The 19,973-nt window shown below is 30.4% G+C and overlaps 1 protein-coding gene across 3 annotated transcripts in view; it reads left to right on the top strand.

The window, feature by feature from the left end:
* LOC144837024 (glycosaminoglycan xylosylkinase-like) overlaps positions 1-19,973 on the top strand; it is a 58,567-nt gene that overhangs the window by 18,825 nt on the left and 19,769 nt on the right. For 2 of the 3 annotated variants that reach the window (XM_078692000.1, XM_078692002.1), the window contains exons 5-7: positions 748-919; positions 8,112-8,303; positions 14,967-15,026. In XM_078692000.1, the coding sequence (XP_078548126.1) occupies positions 748-919; positions 8,112-8,303; positions 14,967-15,026 (424 nt within the window). The remainder of the gene's footprint in view (positions 1-747; positions 920-8,111; positions 8,304-14,966; positions 15,027-19,973) is intronic. The other variant, XM_078692003.1, reaches the window with a different exon arrangement.

The raw sequence follows: 19,973 nt of genomic DNA, 5'->3' as shown, positions 1-19,973 counted from the left end.
ACCTGTACTACTAACACCTGTACTACTAATACCTGTACTACTAACACCTGTACTAATAACACCTGTACTACTAACACCTGTACTCGTAACACCTGTATAACTAACACCTGTACAACTACTCCTTGGGCAACTGTACCTTCGGCAGCTCTCCCTGGGCAACTGTACCTTGGACAACTACTCCCTGAGCAACTGTACCTTGGACAACTGTACCCTGGACAACTAATACCTGTAATACTAACACCTGTAATATTAACACCTGTACAACTAACACCTGGGCAGGGCAACTAACACCTGGGCAACTACTCCCTCTGGACAACTGTACCGTCCTTGGACAACTATCCCTTGAAAACTACTCCCTGGGCAATTCTGTACCCTGGATAACTAACACCTGTACTACTATCCACTGGAAAAACTCTCCACCTGGACAACAGCATATAATTCTTTACATTAAACCATTAACAAATACGTATGTGTATGTAGTCATTGCCAGATGAAGATTTGTTGACAAGTCGAAACGTATGGACTAGGCCCTTATCACAGAAAACTTGTTCTACCATCAAAACTATTATATGGTCGAGGTGAACATTCAAACTGTGCCGATTGTACAGTTTGTGGTGCCTCAGGCTTAACTGCTCAGCCACTCAACTCGGCATAGTATATATAATTGGAATAAGTTACATTAAAGTAATTACATTTTCAATCCAGCATGTGATGATTGTTTAATGAGATATAGTTTTAATTATCTAGATGGCAACCAATGTTTTTATGGTAAATGTTTCTACTGTACGCCGTTGGAACCAGCATGTGCTGAAGGTGAAATCATGGAAGGCTCAGTGACATTATGGCTACCAAAGAAAATGGCACTGCGACGTTGGCGCCACCCCTGGAGTAGAACTTACAAGGAAGGGGTTCAAGCAAGGTAAACATAATGAAAAAGTATCAATAATAATTTACATTTTTCTATTCAACTTATATCAGAAGGCTACATAGAAGGAATCATAACTACCTCACTGACTGACTTTTACTCCTACTGCCTCATTCAATGGGTAGCAAATAGCCAATATAGTTCACAATAAAACAATTCTTTGACAGAAAAGGACATTTTTGTCTCTCTCCCCGCTATTCAAGGTAGATTTGGATTAAAAACATGTGCAAAATTTCTATCTACCCAAAATTCATTTTATCACACACATACTATATATGGAGAAAATCTGTGTGGTTTTTAGATCATTATCTACACTGTTATACCATTATAGAAAGATATCTATTTATTTAATAGTTGACAACATTTATTTTATTATCGTAATAAATTTTAATGTAGCATCATTTATATTAGTAATTAGCTATAAAATCTAATTCCAAATTCCATAGTGTAGTTTTATGGTTAATAAACTGTATCAACGAGCATTTAAAATATTAAAAAAATATTATTGATTTGTAATTTATAAACGGTGTCAATATAGCCATATCAAATACTTGCAACTTCTTAACTCACAACAAAATGTCAGACTTAGTATGTTCTCAAACATCACCGTTTGTGATTTTGTATTGCGCTGACAATTTTTAGAAAGTGCTTACAAATTTGTAAAACTCAGTTTTTATGTCTGCTTGAAGACTAATGTTAAATGTTTGGATAATATTTTTCTACTAAGCTAATGTTTCTACACAAATCCAACATTTTGCAGAGAAAATTGCACTGCCCTTTCCACTACAAAAACAAATAGCTACTAATTGGTTGCAAATTTTTTCACTTTGCAAAAAGTTGAAACAAAAACCTCAAGGAACAAGGAATTTGGAAGATAGAACCATGAATATGCATGCGTATAAGCTGACGCTTTTGATTCACACAAACAAACTTTATGCTATTAAAGGTCTGTCTACACTATCAAAGTTTATGTGACAAAAAAATGTGATGTGCCCGTATAGGGACATGATGATGTCATATCACTACCATATTTGGGCACAACACACTTTTTTTGTCAAACTAGTTTGATAGTGTAGACAGAGCTTAATGGAAAAACTTTAAAATAAGTGAATTTAAGGTAAGTGTGATTGGTGAATGTGACCACAGAGTCTCCGCAATTATATGTTTGAGTGAAAGCTTACTTTTGGTTTTAAAGGTATAGAATAAAACAAAAATGACCATTCCTTGACTGTATGGTTTGAACCCTGGTAGGCTCCAATGCCATACCGGTGTTATTTGAGTAGTAATGTTTAAGACATTAGTGAGTCATTGATACTTTAAAGTATATAAAAAAAAATTTAAGTTTAATTAGAATTTTATTTTATCTTAGAATCACCATAATTAGTTCTTAATCCCCAAGGATCTTAATTGGAGAAATAAAGATTAATATTAAATTGCTACAATTTTCATTACATTATTATATTTTTTACTGGCGACATTTAGTCTATTGTCTCAGCTAATAACACTTTTAATAGTTCATAAATGTAGTTGAACAATGGATGCACAATGAAAATACTTTTTGATAAATTCATTCTTTATTTTTAAATATTTGCAATGGAAAAATTTTAATAGATATTTATTTTCTATATAAGTATATGCAACACTATTTTTCATTCTTGTTTGAGACTATAAAGTAGTATTTTCTCGGCATCAAATTACTTTGTATTAATTGTTTAAGTACATCAGTAATTTGCAATAGATGTTAAAATATTTTTTTATTTATCATAACACAGACAGAAAAAACGACAATCTAGAACTGTGTAATATAATTTTTTAGACATATTTAAATGTTAAAACCATTAGTTTATTAAGGTTTTATAATACTAAAAATTGAAGTGGGATCCCAGTGGGATTTTATATTGACACAGTGGGATTTTATAGGATGAGTGAAAAATCCCAGTGGGATCCCATTGGGATAGATATCTCACTGGGATAATATGAAATCCCAGTGGGATTCAATAATTCTACTGGGATGAATAAAAATCCCAGTATAAAATCCCACTAAATTATAAAATCCCAGTTCTATCCCAGTACCATCCCAAGCATTTACAGCTGTATTCATCTTTTATTTATATTCTTTGTCCAATTGAAACTGCAAAAAAAAGAAATATACAATCAAAAATTGCAAACTACACAGCTTATTTAAATATGTTTCATGCACAAATAAATATCATTAAACACAATTTAAATAAAAAATTATATTTTAAAAAAACAGTGCTGTGATCAAAGGTTAAAATTCTGTCTATAGTTCTTTTTCATATTAATTTTTTAAAAAGATCTCTAAACAGCAGAGACAAACAAACAAGGCCAACAGCCATAAGTCACGTGCTCTCAGAAAAAAATGAACTTTCAAAAAGTAATGTACTTTAAAACTTTTCTGTACATCAAAACAGTTCAAAAAGTACAGAAAAGCGATAAAACGCATAGTGATACCGGACCGACAGACAGACCGACCGACCGACATAGTGAACTATTGAGTCGCTTCCACGCGACTAAAAACATTCAGTAAAGACAAACAAACTTGGCAAAAACACTATAAAAAGATACTGCACTACTGTAGTAGCTAATGGAATGATGTAATATTTACAATTATCTATCTTTGCAATATCTTATGCAGGGAATTTATCAAATGTATGAAGGCTACAAAAGTATAATATCTATTTGTTCTTGTCTTAATCTGTTCATAAGGCAATGACTGGCATCAGCCATGATGGTAATACATTCTATGCTCACACACAAAAAAAAAACCATTACAAGTATACAGAAGATGATTTATGCAATGTTGTATATCTGTTGTCAAAACTACCAATACCTTATTGCTTGTCAGTTGATTGAAAGACTATGATGGCAACCAGCATAATGTCCCATTCGTGCAATCATAATCGAGTACAGTATTCTAATGTTTTTATACATCTAACCACTCTATCGACTGTATTATATTCTTCTCCTACTGTACCTGTATGTTGTTATATTTAAATTTTTTTTTTTTTAATTTTCTATTTGGATGCATTATTAAAGGATGCTGCTGTAATGGGATGTTGACCCCACATTTACATAAGAAAAATTCCTATATTCAAGAACTAAAACAATTCTTTCTTGCCATCATTACCTTTCTAAACTTTTAATCAAGTCTATGTTGAAGTAAAAGCTAATTAATTAGTATATTTATTATTATCTAGCCATTACTTTATTGTATTAACTAAGTGTATCCTTGCCGTCTGATTGGTTGATGTTATATCACATGCTGCACATTACTATATACTAACTATTTCACATTAAAAATAAATCTGAATCTTACACTTGTAAATTTTTGCATGGCTTCTATTCAAGGTAGAAGTAGTTGTTGTTTGTTTTTATCTTTATTTTATTATTATTCACATTTCCATTATTCACACTTAATTTAATTGCATATCGCATAATACATTTTAACTTTTTTTTGTATCTGATGCTTTATGCCATAGTACTGGCTGATTAACTTCATAAAACTTTACTCTAGAACAAATATTAACGAATGTTTGTTTTGGTCGAAAGTGGAAAATATATTAATTGAAAACCTTACTGTCCTACTGTATAATTTTCGAATAAAACAGCCATTCAAATGTTATAACCATTCAACTCATAACCATTCATTATTTATATATTATTTTACTATTACTGTTATTTTACCTGTTTCTTCGTCATTCTCATAATTCAGCTGCCCCTTATGGTGTAAAGTGTTTAATTGTGCTAATTATTCACACCCAATTATCATCAATTAATTTAATATAAAACATAAGTTATCAGTAGAAAGTGGCTTCTGTGGTTTTTGTGTAAGAGAGTGGTATAATTATGGTTTAATTTGCATATACCAGCTGGTTAGAAGGTCATTTAACTAAAATTAATATCAATTTATAATTACGATAGGAACTATGTGATATGAATGTGTTGCTAGGAGTTTTGGAAGGGGAGATCATTGTTATATAACACCTAAATAAATTGCATGCACTAGTAGGCACTATTGAATGGTTTCTTCATTTCCTCACTCACCTCATGCCATTATTTGTATCATTCATTCATAAACATTCATTATTTTTATATTATTTGTCTGTGAAAGAGTAGTAAAATAGTATTTTTAAAATGTTATTAGGTGAGTCAAGTGGCAGGGCAGGGCACATCAGCCATACATTTCAGCACTGTTCCAAGGATCTCCTCAACAATTAGTTCTAGTAGTACAATATAATAGGCCTATGTGCACACCACACACAAAACGCACAATAATAAATATAGAAAAAACACTTTTGTAGGATCAATCAATACAATTTTTAAATAATTTAAAATACAAAGCTACAGTACAACCTTATTAGCATGTCCACCTGGATAGGGGTTGCCCTGGTTAAGACATCAATTTTGTTCATTCTATTGGAAAGTTTCCCCTTAAAGGCCAGTTTACACAGATGAGCGGTAGCAAATAAAAATATAGAATCTAACATCTAAACATGGAACAAACATGTGGTTTTCGCTCAGGATAGATACAGATCCTATGTGGGACAAGCTACGCGATTTTCCACTTACCGCTCGTCTGAATATGGTTGTTTCAGAGTTGTTCTACTGTATCCTGTTTAAAGAAAATGTTAATACCTATACTAATTTTGTTAGATTGTTTTATAACCTTGATGATACCTTATACATTAGGTGTAATTAAAATTCTTTTTTAAAATTCCATAAGTAATCACATTTTGTCTGGACACATTGCTTGCAGCATTGTTTATGTTTAAAGGACCATATTTTTCTGTGTTATTTTAATTTTGTTAAGTGTTCGAAAGGTATGCTATTGAAATTTCATTTAGTTTAATGTGATTGTGAACCAGTCAGTTCAATGTTTTAAGAAGGTCTTAGAAGGTAAAAATAACTTGTATTTTTTATTAAAATACATTATCAGAATTTCCAAACAATGACTTACCTGGAGAAAGAGGAAATTAAACTTTTTTTATGCCGATATTACACCTATTTTATATATATATATTCGTCCTTCATGAATTTAATTACAATCAAATGCAGTTACTACAGTAAACAAAAATTAGCGTTTCAAGGAAATCATGGATCGCTCATTCTTCTGATATATTATTCTTGACCAAACTAAAATACAAAACAGATAACATGGTTCTGAAAATGTAACTAATGGACTGTTGAAAGTCTGCAAGATTTATTTCCTATTCTCTTCTTCCCTTGGAGGTTAACAGTGAATAATTGGTTTACTTATGTTCAGGAAACATTTTGATACTACTTATAGATTTGATAAATGTAGTTGGTCCGTACTGTTTCCACAAGCTCGATCAGAGCACAAGTCACCCTGCAGCTTACAACTAGGTACAAGAAGACCGCAATGATTTTCTTTATCATTCTTATTACTAAACTCCTCATCTTGCAAAGCTCAAGTGCTGCAGGTGAACAGTTCATTTAAGAACTTTTAGAAAGGATAAATTACATTTAAGTCTTGGCCCTGAGGTGACAAATCGATTTTAATTTGTATTTACACGAGGTATTCCTTAAATGCGTTTCTCATTGTTGAAATTTCGATTACCTTTGTGAAATTTCATTTACCGAACACACCATACATTTGGTACTATTTGCTATGTTCGTTATGTTATCAGCTAGGCTAAAAAATAGTTGATTCACGAATCAATAATAATAATTATAATAATAAAAATACTGGTATAGGCAATGCTATTCAAGTCGTGTATGAGTACAAAAAGTTTTTAATCCAACTAATAAAACTGGTAAATACTTCTAATCTATATAAAAACCTAAGCTATTTCATATCTTTTCTTTGTATTACTTAAATTATTCTAATTGTTAGTTACTAAAAATAGATATATTTTTGAATTTTTCGAGTAGATTACAAGTACATGTTCTATATTGTTCCTTTCTGTATCTGTACACTCATGGTTTACACCTACACACAGGATTCAAATAGGTCCTTGAAATCCCAGAAAAACATTGAATTTGACAAAAGCAATATATTGCACTGGAGTTTTATTTTAGAAGTTTCAGCAGAAGATTTTCCTTTTTAAGTTTTCTGTAAGATTTTTACTGAAGCAATTAAGTGCGATTATTTTCATGGAACCTGAACTGCAAGAAACAAATAGAATTTGCTTTTTTATTAGACACTGTAACCATTTATACAATTATTTTCTTACTTTACTATGGAATTTTAACCTATCATGTAATACTGATTCAAAAGTCATCGAAAAGTCATTTTGGCTAGAAAGGTCATTTAAAGTCTAGGAAATTACCTTCTAAGAAAGTATATGAACCTGTGCCATGATTAAGGTTCACTATTAGGGAAATTAGAAAATGAGATTGAAACATAGATAGATAGATTAGAATCTCAATTTGTCTTTAACCGTTTTATTTTATGAGGCAAATACACACTTTGGTTTGCAAATAGTTGTGAAAATGAAGTTTATGGTGTGAAAATTTAAAGCATGTTATTCTGATAATTTATTGTATAGACAGAAAGTTATCCAAGGTACATTGTGAAACGCTACATTATACACCATCCATAAATTGCACTGAAATATGGTAATGCAATATTTTTGTACCTAGAGTTCATTTAAAAATAGACAATATTATTAAACTTAGGTGACCAATACTATATAGCTTTTATGTTCATTTAATGTTTAAAAGCATAATTATGAGAGTGATATACTTTTGCGATATTGCACTACGTGTCCGTCCTAATTTGCGTACTTATTTTACATTGCCGACAGAATGGTTTTATCAAACAAAAACTGAAATTCATGCATTCAAACATGCAGTAGAAAAGTCCATTACTTCCTACTGCATATATATTATCTTTCTATTTAAAAAAAAATTTTGTTCAAAATTTATATTTTCCATCATCACTTGAATATATCACAGTGAAAATATGCTTTATTTCTGAAAATGAAAAAAAAAATGAAATATAGAATCATAATGGCTTGCCTCAAATATTTCAGAGTTTACAACTTATTTGAGTTTTAGTAGTGATATGACATCATCATGTCCATATATGGGCACATTTTTTTTCACATAAAGGTTTAAGTGTAGACAGAGCTTAATGAAATTAAGAGCAACCTTATCTTATATAATTTTTTTTTTTAAGTATGTATTTTTTGTGTTGTAATAGGTGGGAGTATGATGATACCTACTGTAAGGATGTGAAAAGGAACTACCCAGTAAACAGGTTTCCTCTAATTCTTGACATGACTGATGCTGCTGTCTTTGATAGTTTGATTGGCAATGCTGACCGACACATGTACGAGACGTTCAAAGAGCATGGAGACACTGCTAGAATGTTGCATCTTGACAATGCTAAGAGGTAATTAATTCATTCCGTTTTAGTCCTTGTAGCTGTAGATCATAAGAAAGATAAATACTGAGCGCTATAAAAAATCATTTATTCCGACAGCTGTTACTACGAGAAGATAATTTTGTGCAATTTGTGTGTTTTGTAAATGTATTTAAAACTTTAGGCTTTTATTAACAGTACAAATTGTAAATTATTTTTTAGTGTATTTTTAACTTAATGTTTTAATGTTTGTCACAAGTAACCAAAATAATTTCCCAGATTGACATAATTGTTTTTTCAATTGAATTGAATTGATAGAGTTTTTTAAATATTCAACCAAGAACATCAAACATCAAAAGTGAGATAGGTACTGTAGACGAAAATTTAAAAAAAAAATACAAAATGACTGAGTATTTACCTCAAAATAAATTCTCTAAATCTATAACTATTTATAAATGCATAGGACAAAACTCTATATTATTGAATACATCTTTTATCAACCTTTAACAAAAATATCATATGTACAATTTATTGTTTGACATTTAAACTGAATGTTGATTAATCAAAGTGTTTCGGTACTTTTTTATTCATTGTATATAAAATGACCTACAAGGTGGTTCTTAAGTTTGTACTCATCTTGATTAGTATAAAGTATCACATCATATATCGATCAGTGTACAGATATCGACGGAAAACATTCATCATGGAAGATTATGTATCATAATATGATGGGTAAATATAGAAATGGGACAGACAGGGTGATTAAAAGAGAGTCATGTTAATGTCTAGTTTTAAAGCCCCATTTATCAGGATGACTCGGAAGATCTTTTGCAACCAGCCATCAATATATCAAGCCTAACATCAATCCACTATCTTCAAGACAAATTAATCTCATTATATTCTTGATGGAGATAGTTTGAAAATATCTTTCAACTATTCTCCATATTCAACTCCTAAAAATTTTCAAACTATCTCCAAGGCTTAGCAAAGCAATACATCAATCAATGCTTGATTACCCACAACAGCTCTTGCTAAATGATTTTATGAGCAGATTTAAAGAGTAAACAACATTTAGTTACAGTAGTAAGTGTAGTAGAATAGACATGATTTTGAATACATTTTGATTAATATACTCTGAAACTAGGCTTCAATTTTGAGTTTAAAAGGAAGTGGCTATCGGTACTCAGTCAACTGTGCCAGTGGTACAATTAAATCGTCTGAACGCAAGTTATTATTTTCTATCAGCATGGTTAACTGTACCTCTATTGTGAAGTTTTACAGTAGTAAATGTAGTATAATAGACATGATCCCAATGCTAGAGAAATTCTATACCTAAGATTTTAAATTCGACCTCATGAATACAGATATATATCTATACTAAAGTATCATCAAAAATGAATATCAACTATTTGTGTCTATGAATATGTAGGTCAAGACCCCAAATACTCTAATTTCAGGAAATTAATGAGCATTTCTTACGTGTGCGCTGATTCTTAAATCTGAGATTAAATTGTAATTTATGTATAATGATCTGACCTTAATCCAAATAGACTGGTAATTGTCCATTCCATTTGCGATTATTAAAATCGTATTGTGTTTAGGTTATTGAAGAATATCTAGAAAGTTGGAGCCAAAAAAGATACTTAGAATATTCTGAGATATACTAGTTTATAAAGCCATAAACGCACAGGACTTTTTTGTTAAGACTACCAGCAGTATAGCAAATTTGACTATTATAATAACTCCTGTGTTAATTGGCCAGTAATTTTCTAGAGTACCACCAAGCAGTATTATAAGTTTAATTAATCCTACTTGCCCAGTAATTCAGTAGTTCATTTGGCAAAACTTATTTTTTGTTGCGTCATCAATGTTTGTTTGTGGTTTGGACCACAATGATTGATGAATAAATAAGATATTTCTGATTGGTCAGTAGTTTCTTATTACCTGTGAAATGTTCTCAACGAAACCCAAACATTAAGATGACATTAAACCGTTCACCACAAATCTAAAACTAATGCATAAACTATACAGCTACTTCTTAAAAAAGTTTGATTATGACATTCAAATCTGTTTCCAAACTAAAACACACTATTGCAATAACTCTTTTCTCACTTGGACACCAATGAACAGAATAAATTGTAATAAAGAAACGATAAATCAATGTACAGGTTATATAGTCTGAAGAAAGCATTAAACATGCAGTAAATCCAATACATTCAAATGTCCAAGTTTTATTGTTCTAGATGGTTGTAACGTTACTGTATTAATACTAGTGAGGATTCACAACCAAACAAGAATGAATTTGTTTGGTTATTTCATATTCCTAAACTTGGATTTTGACATTTTCTATTTTTGTATTAGATTTTCTTCTTTGTTTTCATTGCCTGATTCAATCATCGGAGAGAACCGAATTGACCGTTTGATAGAGCTATATCTGTTTTCACACTGAATTTAATTAACATGACAATCAAATATATATGTAGGTTAATTGCAAATCTAGATATTGTCTAGTAGAACTAACATGGCTAGACTGCAAATTAACTGTAAGATTAACAACTCACTTTAACAAAATTAAAGGAAATTGGAGATGAGATTAGTAGACATCCACGCTTTAATTTTCTTCTTTTATATAGGAATGACAGTTGGTTGTTAATATACACACAAATAATGCCACTAGTTCAACGTAATATGTCTAGATATTTTATTTTGAATACATTTTGATTAATATACTCAGAAACTAGGCTTCAATTTTGAGTTGAAATAGGGAAGTGGCTATCGGTACAGTCGACCGTGCCAGTGGTACAATCGTCTGAGCGCAAGTTATTATTTTCTATCAGCATGGTTAACTGTTCCTTTATTGTGAAGTTTTCTGTCCGTTGGCCGTACACCTTGTTCCCTGTGCCGTGACCGAATAGGAAGCAATGAATTTGATTTGCAGTATGGACCATGCCGATAACCTGGTACTTCAAACTCAGTACCGGGTGATTTTGGCTGAAAATAATGAATATTTAATTCTGAGAACAAATTTATTTGACTACTTTAAACAAATGATGTTTCATATATTTTTCCAGAATCTATTAGAATGTTAATTTTTTTTTCATTTTTTTTTTTGACTTAATTTGGTTTTTTTATTTTCTATGCACCATTAATATAAATAAATGTTTATGAAATGAAATGAACCTCTACACTTAACATCGACTAAGGGTATGATGAACCGTGCTGATACTAAATTACACAGTCAATTGTGCAATATAAAACTTAATAATTAAATGTATGGTTAACAAATGCCATAGCCTCATTCTTCAAATAAGCAAAGTAATATTATATAATTCTAATAGATTCTGGAAAAATATAGGAAACATCATTTGTTTAAAGTAGTCAAGAAAATTTGTTTTCAGAATTAAATTTTCATTTCACAAGTACTTTCAACCACAAGTCATGACCAGATACAGCATTTGAAGTACAATTTCACCTGCAGTAACAAATATGGTATTTTCTTTCTACTCCGTATTGGAAAAAAGTGACAAAAACTGTTTGACATACAATCTAGCATGTGTTTATAGAATTTGTTTGTGTGTATTAAGTTGAAATTCATACTGAAATTTAAAAATAAATGCGTTTTTATTTACAATATATAACTTTTGATATATTCTAAGATATGTAAAAATATACCATCTTTATACCATTATAAAGTCTAAAAAATATTGTATATTTATGAAAACTCCAAGGATTGTGTGAATAGCAGGTAACAGGTAAAAATGTCAGCATACTAGAAGATGTCATCCACAAGTAAATAAGGTATTAAAGGTATAATAACACAATCCAATTCAAATTTATCAGCTGTCAAGAATGTATTACAGAATATTAACAAAACCCTTGAGATCAACGAAAACTAATATGGATTTAGATTTTAAAAATAAAATCTGTTGGTAATTTTATCTTTAAGATCTAAGAATAACTCTACAAATTCTTAAAAAAATATATCTATGTCCTATTCAACTTCGCTAATGACATTTTAGACATTACTTTTTATTTTAATGTAAACATCATTTTAAATTGTCATTACTTTAAATTTTGTTCTGCATCGATTGAGATGTGTACTTTTAACAAGATGTCACCACTTGGTATTTAAAGAATATTAAAGTTAATGTTTAAATCATCAGGTCACTCTATTTGGACACTCTATTAAGTCGGTGAATCTGGAATAATTAGTATAAAGATGAGAGTTCATTCATCCGTTCATAATCTACATTCATGGTTCGTTTCTTCGGATAGGTATACCATATGCTTTGATTTTGAATTCAAATGTTATTAGTCTGTATTCTTTTTTTTTTATTATCATCGCTTTTCTACCAAAAGATAAAGCATAAAAAGCATCAATTTGCAAGTATTATTTTCTTATGAGTGAGTGGCATACCATTTAAGACCGTGGAAACGTAATCCACTCACATGCTCCATGGTTCTGGTGGTAGAATGAGTCTTCTTGGATAAAGACTATTACTTAGGTCCAGTGTACAAACATTGTACACTTTAAAGAACCTACAGTAGTACACATTTCCAGACAAGTAGCAGTTACTCTGGTGCTTACACAGTAACTGTTATGGACAGACGAAATAGCACTGGAATTGGCAGTACCAAGTCTACAATATATTGAGACAGAATTTTTTGTGGAATGAGCCAACAAACTATTTGTAGTCCCATGGTCTTGCCTAGACTTCAGATTATTCCTGGTAAATGAAGATCGGTATGATGTTCTGCGAACATTCCTGGAAAATGATTCCATCTGTTTTTTTCTTTAATCTGATTTGTACAGTGCATAGATAGAAATGCATCCTTCCAAATAATTTAGAAATTGTTTAGTTTGGTTCTTGTTTTGAGTGAAGGAAATTGAAGTTCAAGAAATGTTTGAGAGTAGACAGAAGCAGATTCACCATGACCAGTTATCTACTTCCAAATCATCGTACAGTATTTGCCTTTTAAACTTCTTCCTTGGTCTCATGCTTCTTACCAATCAGTCTTACCAATGATTTTTAACTTCTGCTCGATCTTGACATAACTAATACAGTATAACAATTTTAGTCTAGTTTTATGAAACTCACTGTTTTAAATATAATGAAATTGAAATCTACGGTAAATGTAGTTTACTAAATGTTGTTTTAGGATTTCATACAGTATAAAACTTTTTCCATTTCAAACTTAATTTAAACTAAATATAGCTAGAAGCTGTAATTGCATTTTGCAATTTAAGTAATACTATTAATATTGTGTTTATGTTTATTGTAATGGTATAACCCCAAAACATAATTCTTCCATAACTGTCAAATTCAAATTCAGCAGATAACAAAGGCCATATTACAAATTGCATGTTAAAAATATATTTTTCTTTAAAGTAAATTGCATTCATAATTTTCTATTAAAATGACATTGAATGAATGTTAAAGAATGGCAACTATGAGATAGCATTTTAACCCTTTAAGCCCTCATAATACATCATTTTCAAATAAGACATTAACATTGTTGGTGTACACATGATGAATGTTTATGAGTTGACAACATTTCATGAGTTGAAAGATTGATCAATGAATGAAATATTTTCTCCATTCAACAAACACTCTTTATTTGTTTTATAATATACCTACTGTTTCCATCTTGATTCAATGTTGAAAGCTAGGCTTGAAAAGACTAGGCCATTGAATAAGCACAGCCTCAATTAATTGATGTATAGTAGAACAAACTGTTTTTAATGAGTCTGTCTCAAAATGTTTTTAAAAAAGATGTACGTGTAGTACACTCACCATTAACTATCACTTTTCCATTTATTTGTAGAATTATAGTACTAAACTGCACGATGTGAAATTAACCAATCAAATGGCAAAGATACAATTGGGTGTCAGAATATGGAAATTCAAAACTTTATAGTCTATAGTACAAATAAAAACCACATTGTATTTAATATTTGGTACATTTTTAGAGTCCTGTCTGTACAATTGTCAATTAAATGAGACTTTAATAGCTGTGTTTACAAGTATTTACCCGGAACATTCTGCTGGCACCAGAGAGCCGGAACATCCTCAAATCTAGTCAGCCGTTCATGAAATGCCACTGGGTAACAATTCTGGCGCGAAAGTAGCATGATTAGCATAAAAAAAAGGTCACTGCAATGCAAATTGCCTGTGTGTACTTTGCATATGTGGGTCAACTCTGCCCTCGGAATTAGACCCCTTATTTCCACATAATAACACTTTTCCATTCCCATAACTATAATCTTCAAAATGCAAAGAAGTTTTTGTATCTTTTGAGGTTAGAGCAAGCTGTAGAATCTAGCTGCCAATGAGCCCAATCTGTGTTAGTATGTTATTTAGTTATTTGTGATCTCTATATGTTTCAACAGAAAATCATATTTGTTTAACCTATTCTACTTCATTTCAACAGCCAGAACAGATTATTTACAATACAGTTTTAAAGCACATTTATGTATTTTTTACCACAGTTTTGGTAACCTTTTTCATAATGAAACATCTTTTACCATGAGTGTTAATAAATGATAATAAATTAACAATTTATTAACAAACTCAACAGTTCTTTTCAGAAGTGAATGATACGAGGTGTATCACAAACTTGATATCAACATTTGATTTCACCACGCAAAACCTTCAAACAATAAATAAAAATCATTTCATTATTTTTCAACAGTTTTGGTAACCCTTTTCACGATGAAGAAAGTATCCTAGCTCCTTTAAACCAGTGCTGTAGGTAAGTCAATCCATAATCATTCTACCTCATACATTTTCATGAGTTCATTGTATAAAATTGGCTTTAGGGCCAATATTACAAAGTCAATTCTATCAAAGTGAAATATTCCATCTGCCTGTTTAGGAGTTGAAATTATGGAACATGTTCCTGAAATGTGAAGCATGACTTTTGCCCTGAATTATAATTCATCTTGTAACTAGATTTTGCTAGAAATCCAAAACATAAACAAAAATGTTCAGAATTGGACAGAATATATTGTTTTGGGGTGGTAGGCAACGAAGCCGATATTAAAGCTTTGTTCTCATACCATTGTGCAGTTCTAATGAAATATCGCTTGTGATTGGTCATTTTACTTGTGTTAATGTTTTTGCATTGCATGCTAGTGTGAACGCAGCTTAACTCCAACAGCACATTCCCTTTCCTTCGTCTATTATGCTTATAAATTAATTAATGTTTGTGTGCAGTTTGTGCAATTTTATGTTATTGTCTTTCATTGTCTTAATTATGCCAATCAAAATGAATTTCCAATAGACCAATAAGATTTCTTGAATTTTGATTCAGTGGTGCAAATAATTTCATGAAGTGAAAGATGAAGGTTTTTATATATTTATTATTTTTCACCGCTAACAAATACGAAAAATGATGAATTGTTTACAAAAATTGTCGGCACTATTTGCTATGGCCTTTTTGTTTTTTTCCATACACAAGAAGATTTTTGTTTTCTTACAAAGAAACCAGATGTTAACGTTTGGCATGCTACTATTTTATGACAACTCTTCAGTTTTTCTACGAGAGGCCTGCTGTAACAGCAGCCTCAACTAAAGGGTTAATTGTCATACATGTATTTTATTGTATGTAGTTGCCAGAAGGCATTCAATACCCTACAAAGTAATAAATAAGTTTTTTTCTTGTAAGTAACTTCCTTCTACCGTAATTTCAGATTCATATTTCCAATTTATACTATCACATCAAAATGTATTTATTGTAAAGCTGGCTGTAGGCGTTTCATCAGATATTCAATACCACTCTTCTGACATATAAAAATGACTACTAAATTTAGACTGGTGTCAGTGCTTCATTTAAAATCAATACCATTAGAATGTGAATTTGAATTTAAATGGTTCTACAAAAAAAAAAAAGTTTTAAAACATTAAAATAGAGAGGACAGTATTTCTTTATGTAAAGTTTTAGCCAGAGGCTACATTCTAAACTTCAATACATTATTCCAAGAAAGCTTCCAATGCCTTCCTTTCAAGTAACCTCTAGAGAATCTTTCGCACAATGTCATTATATTCATTGTAAAAAGCTTTGCAATACGAGTCATGCAAGACGAATTAAAAGCTTGTAGCATAGTTGCAATAAGCTACAGTACAGTTACGAACTGTAAACTAAGAATAAAAAAAAAGGTTTTATAATCACCTTTTATACTGTGCAGAACCTCGTTAGAGTAGAGTCGTACATAAAGATCTTTAGAAGATTGTTATTAATTATATTAATAGCTGCATTATGGGAGTATGTTTCCATACGCGTTTGATCCCAAAAAACTACAAAATGTTCCCTTAATAGAGGAATATTGGTATTGGTGAGGAGAAGGTGGTAGTGATCATGCAAGAATCTGTAATACCCTTTAGATGACATGATTAAAATAAATTTATGTAAAAATCAGCTGCTAAAACATAACATAAGCTGTTCAATTCTGTATACAATTGTCAATTGTCTAAACAAAACATTGCCATATTCCATTCCATGAAATGGAACAAGTGTGAAGTGGCAGTGAGATAGAACACATATTATAGGCACTCATTTAAATCAACTTTACATGATCTACAATGTTGGAAATTGCATTCGGATTTAAAAATTTAATGTTTTCATATGGACAAAATCATTGGTTGGATCACCAAGCTACATTCACAATTGTTCCATTTCACGGAACGAAAGATGGCGCCTTTCAATTGTGTGTATGATTTTCCATTTCAACACAGCACGGTCTTCCGTGAATGTTAATGCTACTGCAAAAAGCTAATTTCATATCAGTATAAATATTTTCCATCAAGGTGACTTGAATTAAAATGTAATTTCTGAGAAAATGAATAAAGAATCTCAGATGGATTATGGGATACTTTTTACAAGTCTCCCACTGAATATTATTGACATACTGCAAAGATAACATATTTAACTGCACTTTTGCTTTGGTGAGAAAATAAATTTAGTGTTTACTTAAGCCGCTGTGTGCACTTTTTTGCAATCATGTTATGTTTGGAAAAGTATGAGAGCTTTAAAGATGTGTGATTTATATTTTAAACATACTCAGATAATCGCTTCTAAAAATGAAGTTTAGGTAAATGTTTATTTTACATTGACTTGATAAACTATCTTTACATAGTGACAATAACATTTTTTTCTGTTTCGTTTGCTATGCTTTATGAAAAAAACTATATTTTCAAACTCCGTCATATTTCAACTTTTTCCAGCTGCTCCTTCTTGGTTTCGTCTTTTACTATATTTTTTTTCTCCACGGTTTACAGGTCATTGAAAAATTGGAAAATCATTTTTTTACACACCTGGAAATTATTGGAAGTTTCAACCTCTTTGCCACAATATTATGAAGTGGAGAATCAACATGTAACATTGTAAATAAATTTAAACAAAAATACTGATACTTTTTTCACATGATGTATGTGTCAATTGCTCAATTGTTACACAACAATGTTGTTACAAAATTCAAGGTATTGCAAAATATGAAAATTAGTCCTGTTGTTTTAAGGCCAATGAAAGTCCTCTATCATTTGTCCAATGGTTTGGTTTTCATTAAAAAGTCGCAGAAATAAACCGATAAGATGAAAAAATTTTAAATTTTATTGTACACCATTTATACAAATATATCGCTTTTTTTTTCTATGACATTTTTTAGCTAGATTTAGTCAAGGATTTTTTTCTAGAATGGTCTTGAAAATTAACTTTAAAGTTTATGAACCCTATAAATTGTCTGTACTTTTCCTTTGTCCAGTAATCATCAGTCAGAGTGTATTAATACCATTATCAATTATATTTCTTCATGTGTAAATTCCATCAACCCATTAACTACTCATTGGTTGGTTCATTATTTCAATAAAAATAACTGCATGTCATTTTGAGATTTCCTTAAATCGTTCAACATACCTATAACTCTTTTTTTCTTCCTCATTCTAAAATATTTTGCCATGCCCATCTTTTAACACTGCATTTCTATCGCAATATTTTATCGCAATATTTTATCAATACCATTTTTAAGGTTCTACTACATGGCCTATGTGCTTTATCTCATAAAAGCTATAAATTTTCCAAATTTATGCTTTGTGTATTTTATTATTGTAGTGTTAACAGTTTTAATACTAATTACTATGTAGATAATTTCTTCTTATTTATTAGTTCATTAGCTTTTAAAGATCATCCTCCAAAAACAACAAATTTAGATGAATAAAATATGCAATGTTGTTGATATAATAAAGTTTTCACTTCTGCAAAAAAAATAAAAGGAACAAAATATTGATTTCACTTTAAAAAAGAAAAAAATAATGGGCCTAAATCGATCTGATTTTTAAAATAAAAATTTTAAGTTTTTTCCAGACCAATTTGAATAACTATGTGACATTTAAAATGGCATATTCAATTTAAAAAAGGGAACTTTATAACATAAAAATGTTTTTATGTAGTTCTTTTAACACGTATTCCTTTTATAGTCAATATTATATCTGGTTCATTGTTCTATAGAGTGCAATCAGCGATAAAGCATTTTTTGAGTTCATATTTTTATGCAATTGTTGGAAAGTCGAATGTTTCTGTAAATCATATTTTTCAGACTAATGGACAACGTTGTATAAATAAAACATGCGATACCGATCCTGTCATGATAGAATTACATTTTAACGTGGTATAATTAGCCTATCCATTAATGTCATACTAGCTATACTAAAAAAAAAACATCCATCCACAGTACATCATAATGACATGTGGAAATTCTTCCAGGGAAAAGGATTTAAATGGGTTAATAAACCTATTCTAAATCTAGCATTTACAATTTCTTCTACCAACTTTCTTGATTTGTATTCTAATAAAAATAAAATGAATTGGGGCCTAAAATTATGTAGTTTAACACATTATACACATATAAATACAGGTTTCCCTTCAATTAAAGACCACTTTTTAGACATATTTTTAAAAAAGTATTAAAAAAAAAGCCCCATGTCAACAGGTTTCTGGTTAAGTTAAAACTGTTTATTTTGTCGTTTTCATAGGCAATTTATGTAACTGTATCTTTGTTGTTTTCTTCTTTTTTTTTGGCGAAATTATTATTAAAACTACAAAAATCAAAGTTTTATTTTATTTATCTTTATAATTATCTTTTTGTTTTGGGAGACAAATCATCTTTATTGCTGTTGAAAATTCAAAATAAGATTGTTAACAATTACACGGTTATTACTTATTATTTATTTTTTTTAATCTGTTTGCAATTCCCATTTCCAAATGGGTCATAATCTCCCATTTCTCATGACAAAAAAAGAGCAACCAGAAGATTTTGTTTTGATCTTATTAGTTATCCGCTTGGTAGAGCGGATAACTCCTTGTTATTGTATGGGATCAATATTTTTTGGTTATCCGCAACTTAGTTGCAGGATAACCCATGTGATTGTAAATATCTTTTTGGTTATCCGCAACTTAGTTGCAGGATAACCCTTGTGATTGTAAATATCTTTTTTTTCATCTTCATCATCTTCTTTGTTATTCTTCTTTCTTTCCCGGAATTTTGTTCGCAGCGTATCTCTAATTATGGTCAACATAAGATTGCATAACTTTGTCATAAGATTGACCTGTAGCTGTAGATGTGCAAGAAATTTCGTTATATGACGTTAGAGTCGCGCAGCGTAAGTTACGTGCGATTTTATGAATTTTAATGATTGATCATAGATT

Source organism: Antedon bifida, chromosome 3, assembly GCF_963402885.1.
Source record: "Antedon bifida chromosome 3, ecAntBifi1.1, whole genome shotgun sequence".
Classification (NCBI taxonomy): domain Eukaryota; kingdom Metazoa; phylum Echinodermata; class Crinoidea; order Comatulida; family Antedonidae; genus Antedon; species Antedon bifida.
The sequence above is the reverse complement of the archived record's forward strand: the minus strand, read 5'-3'. Positions and strand labels throughout refer to the sequence as shown.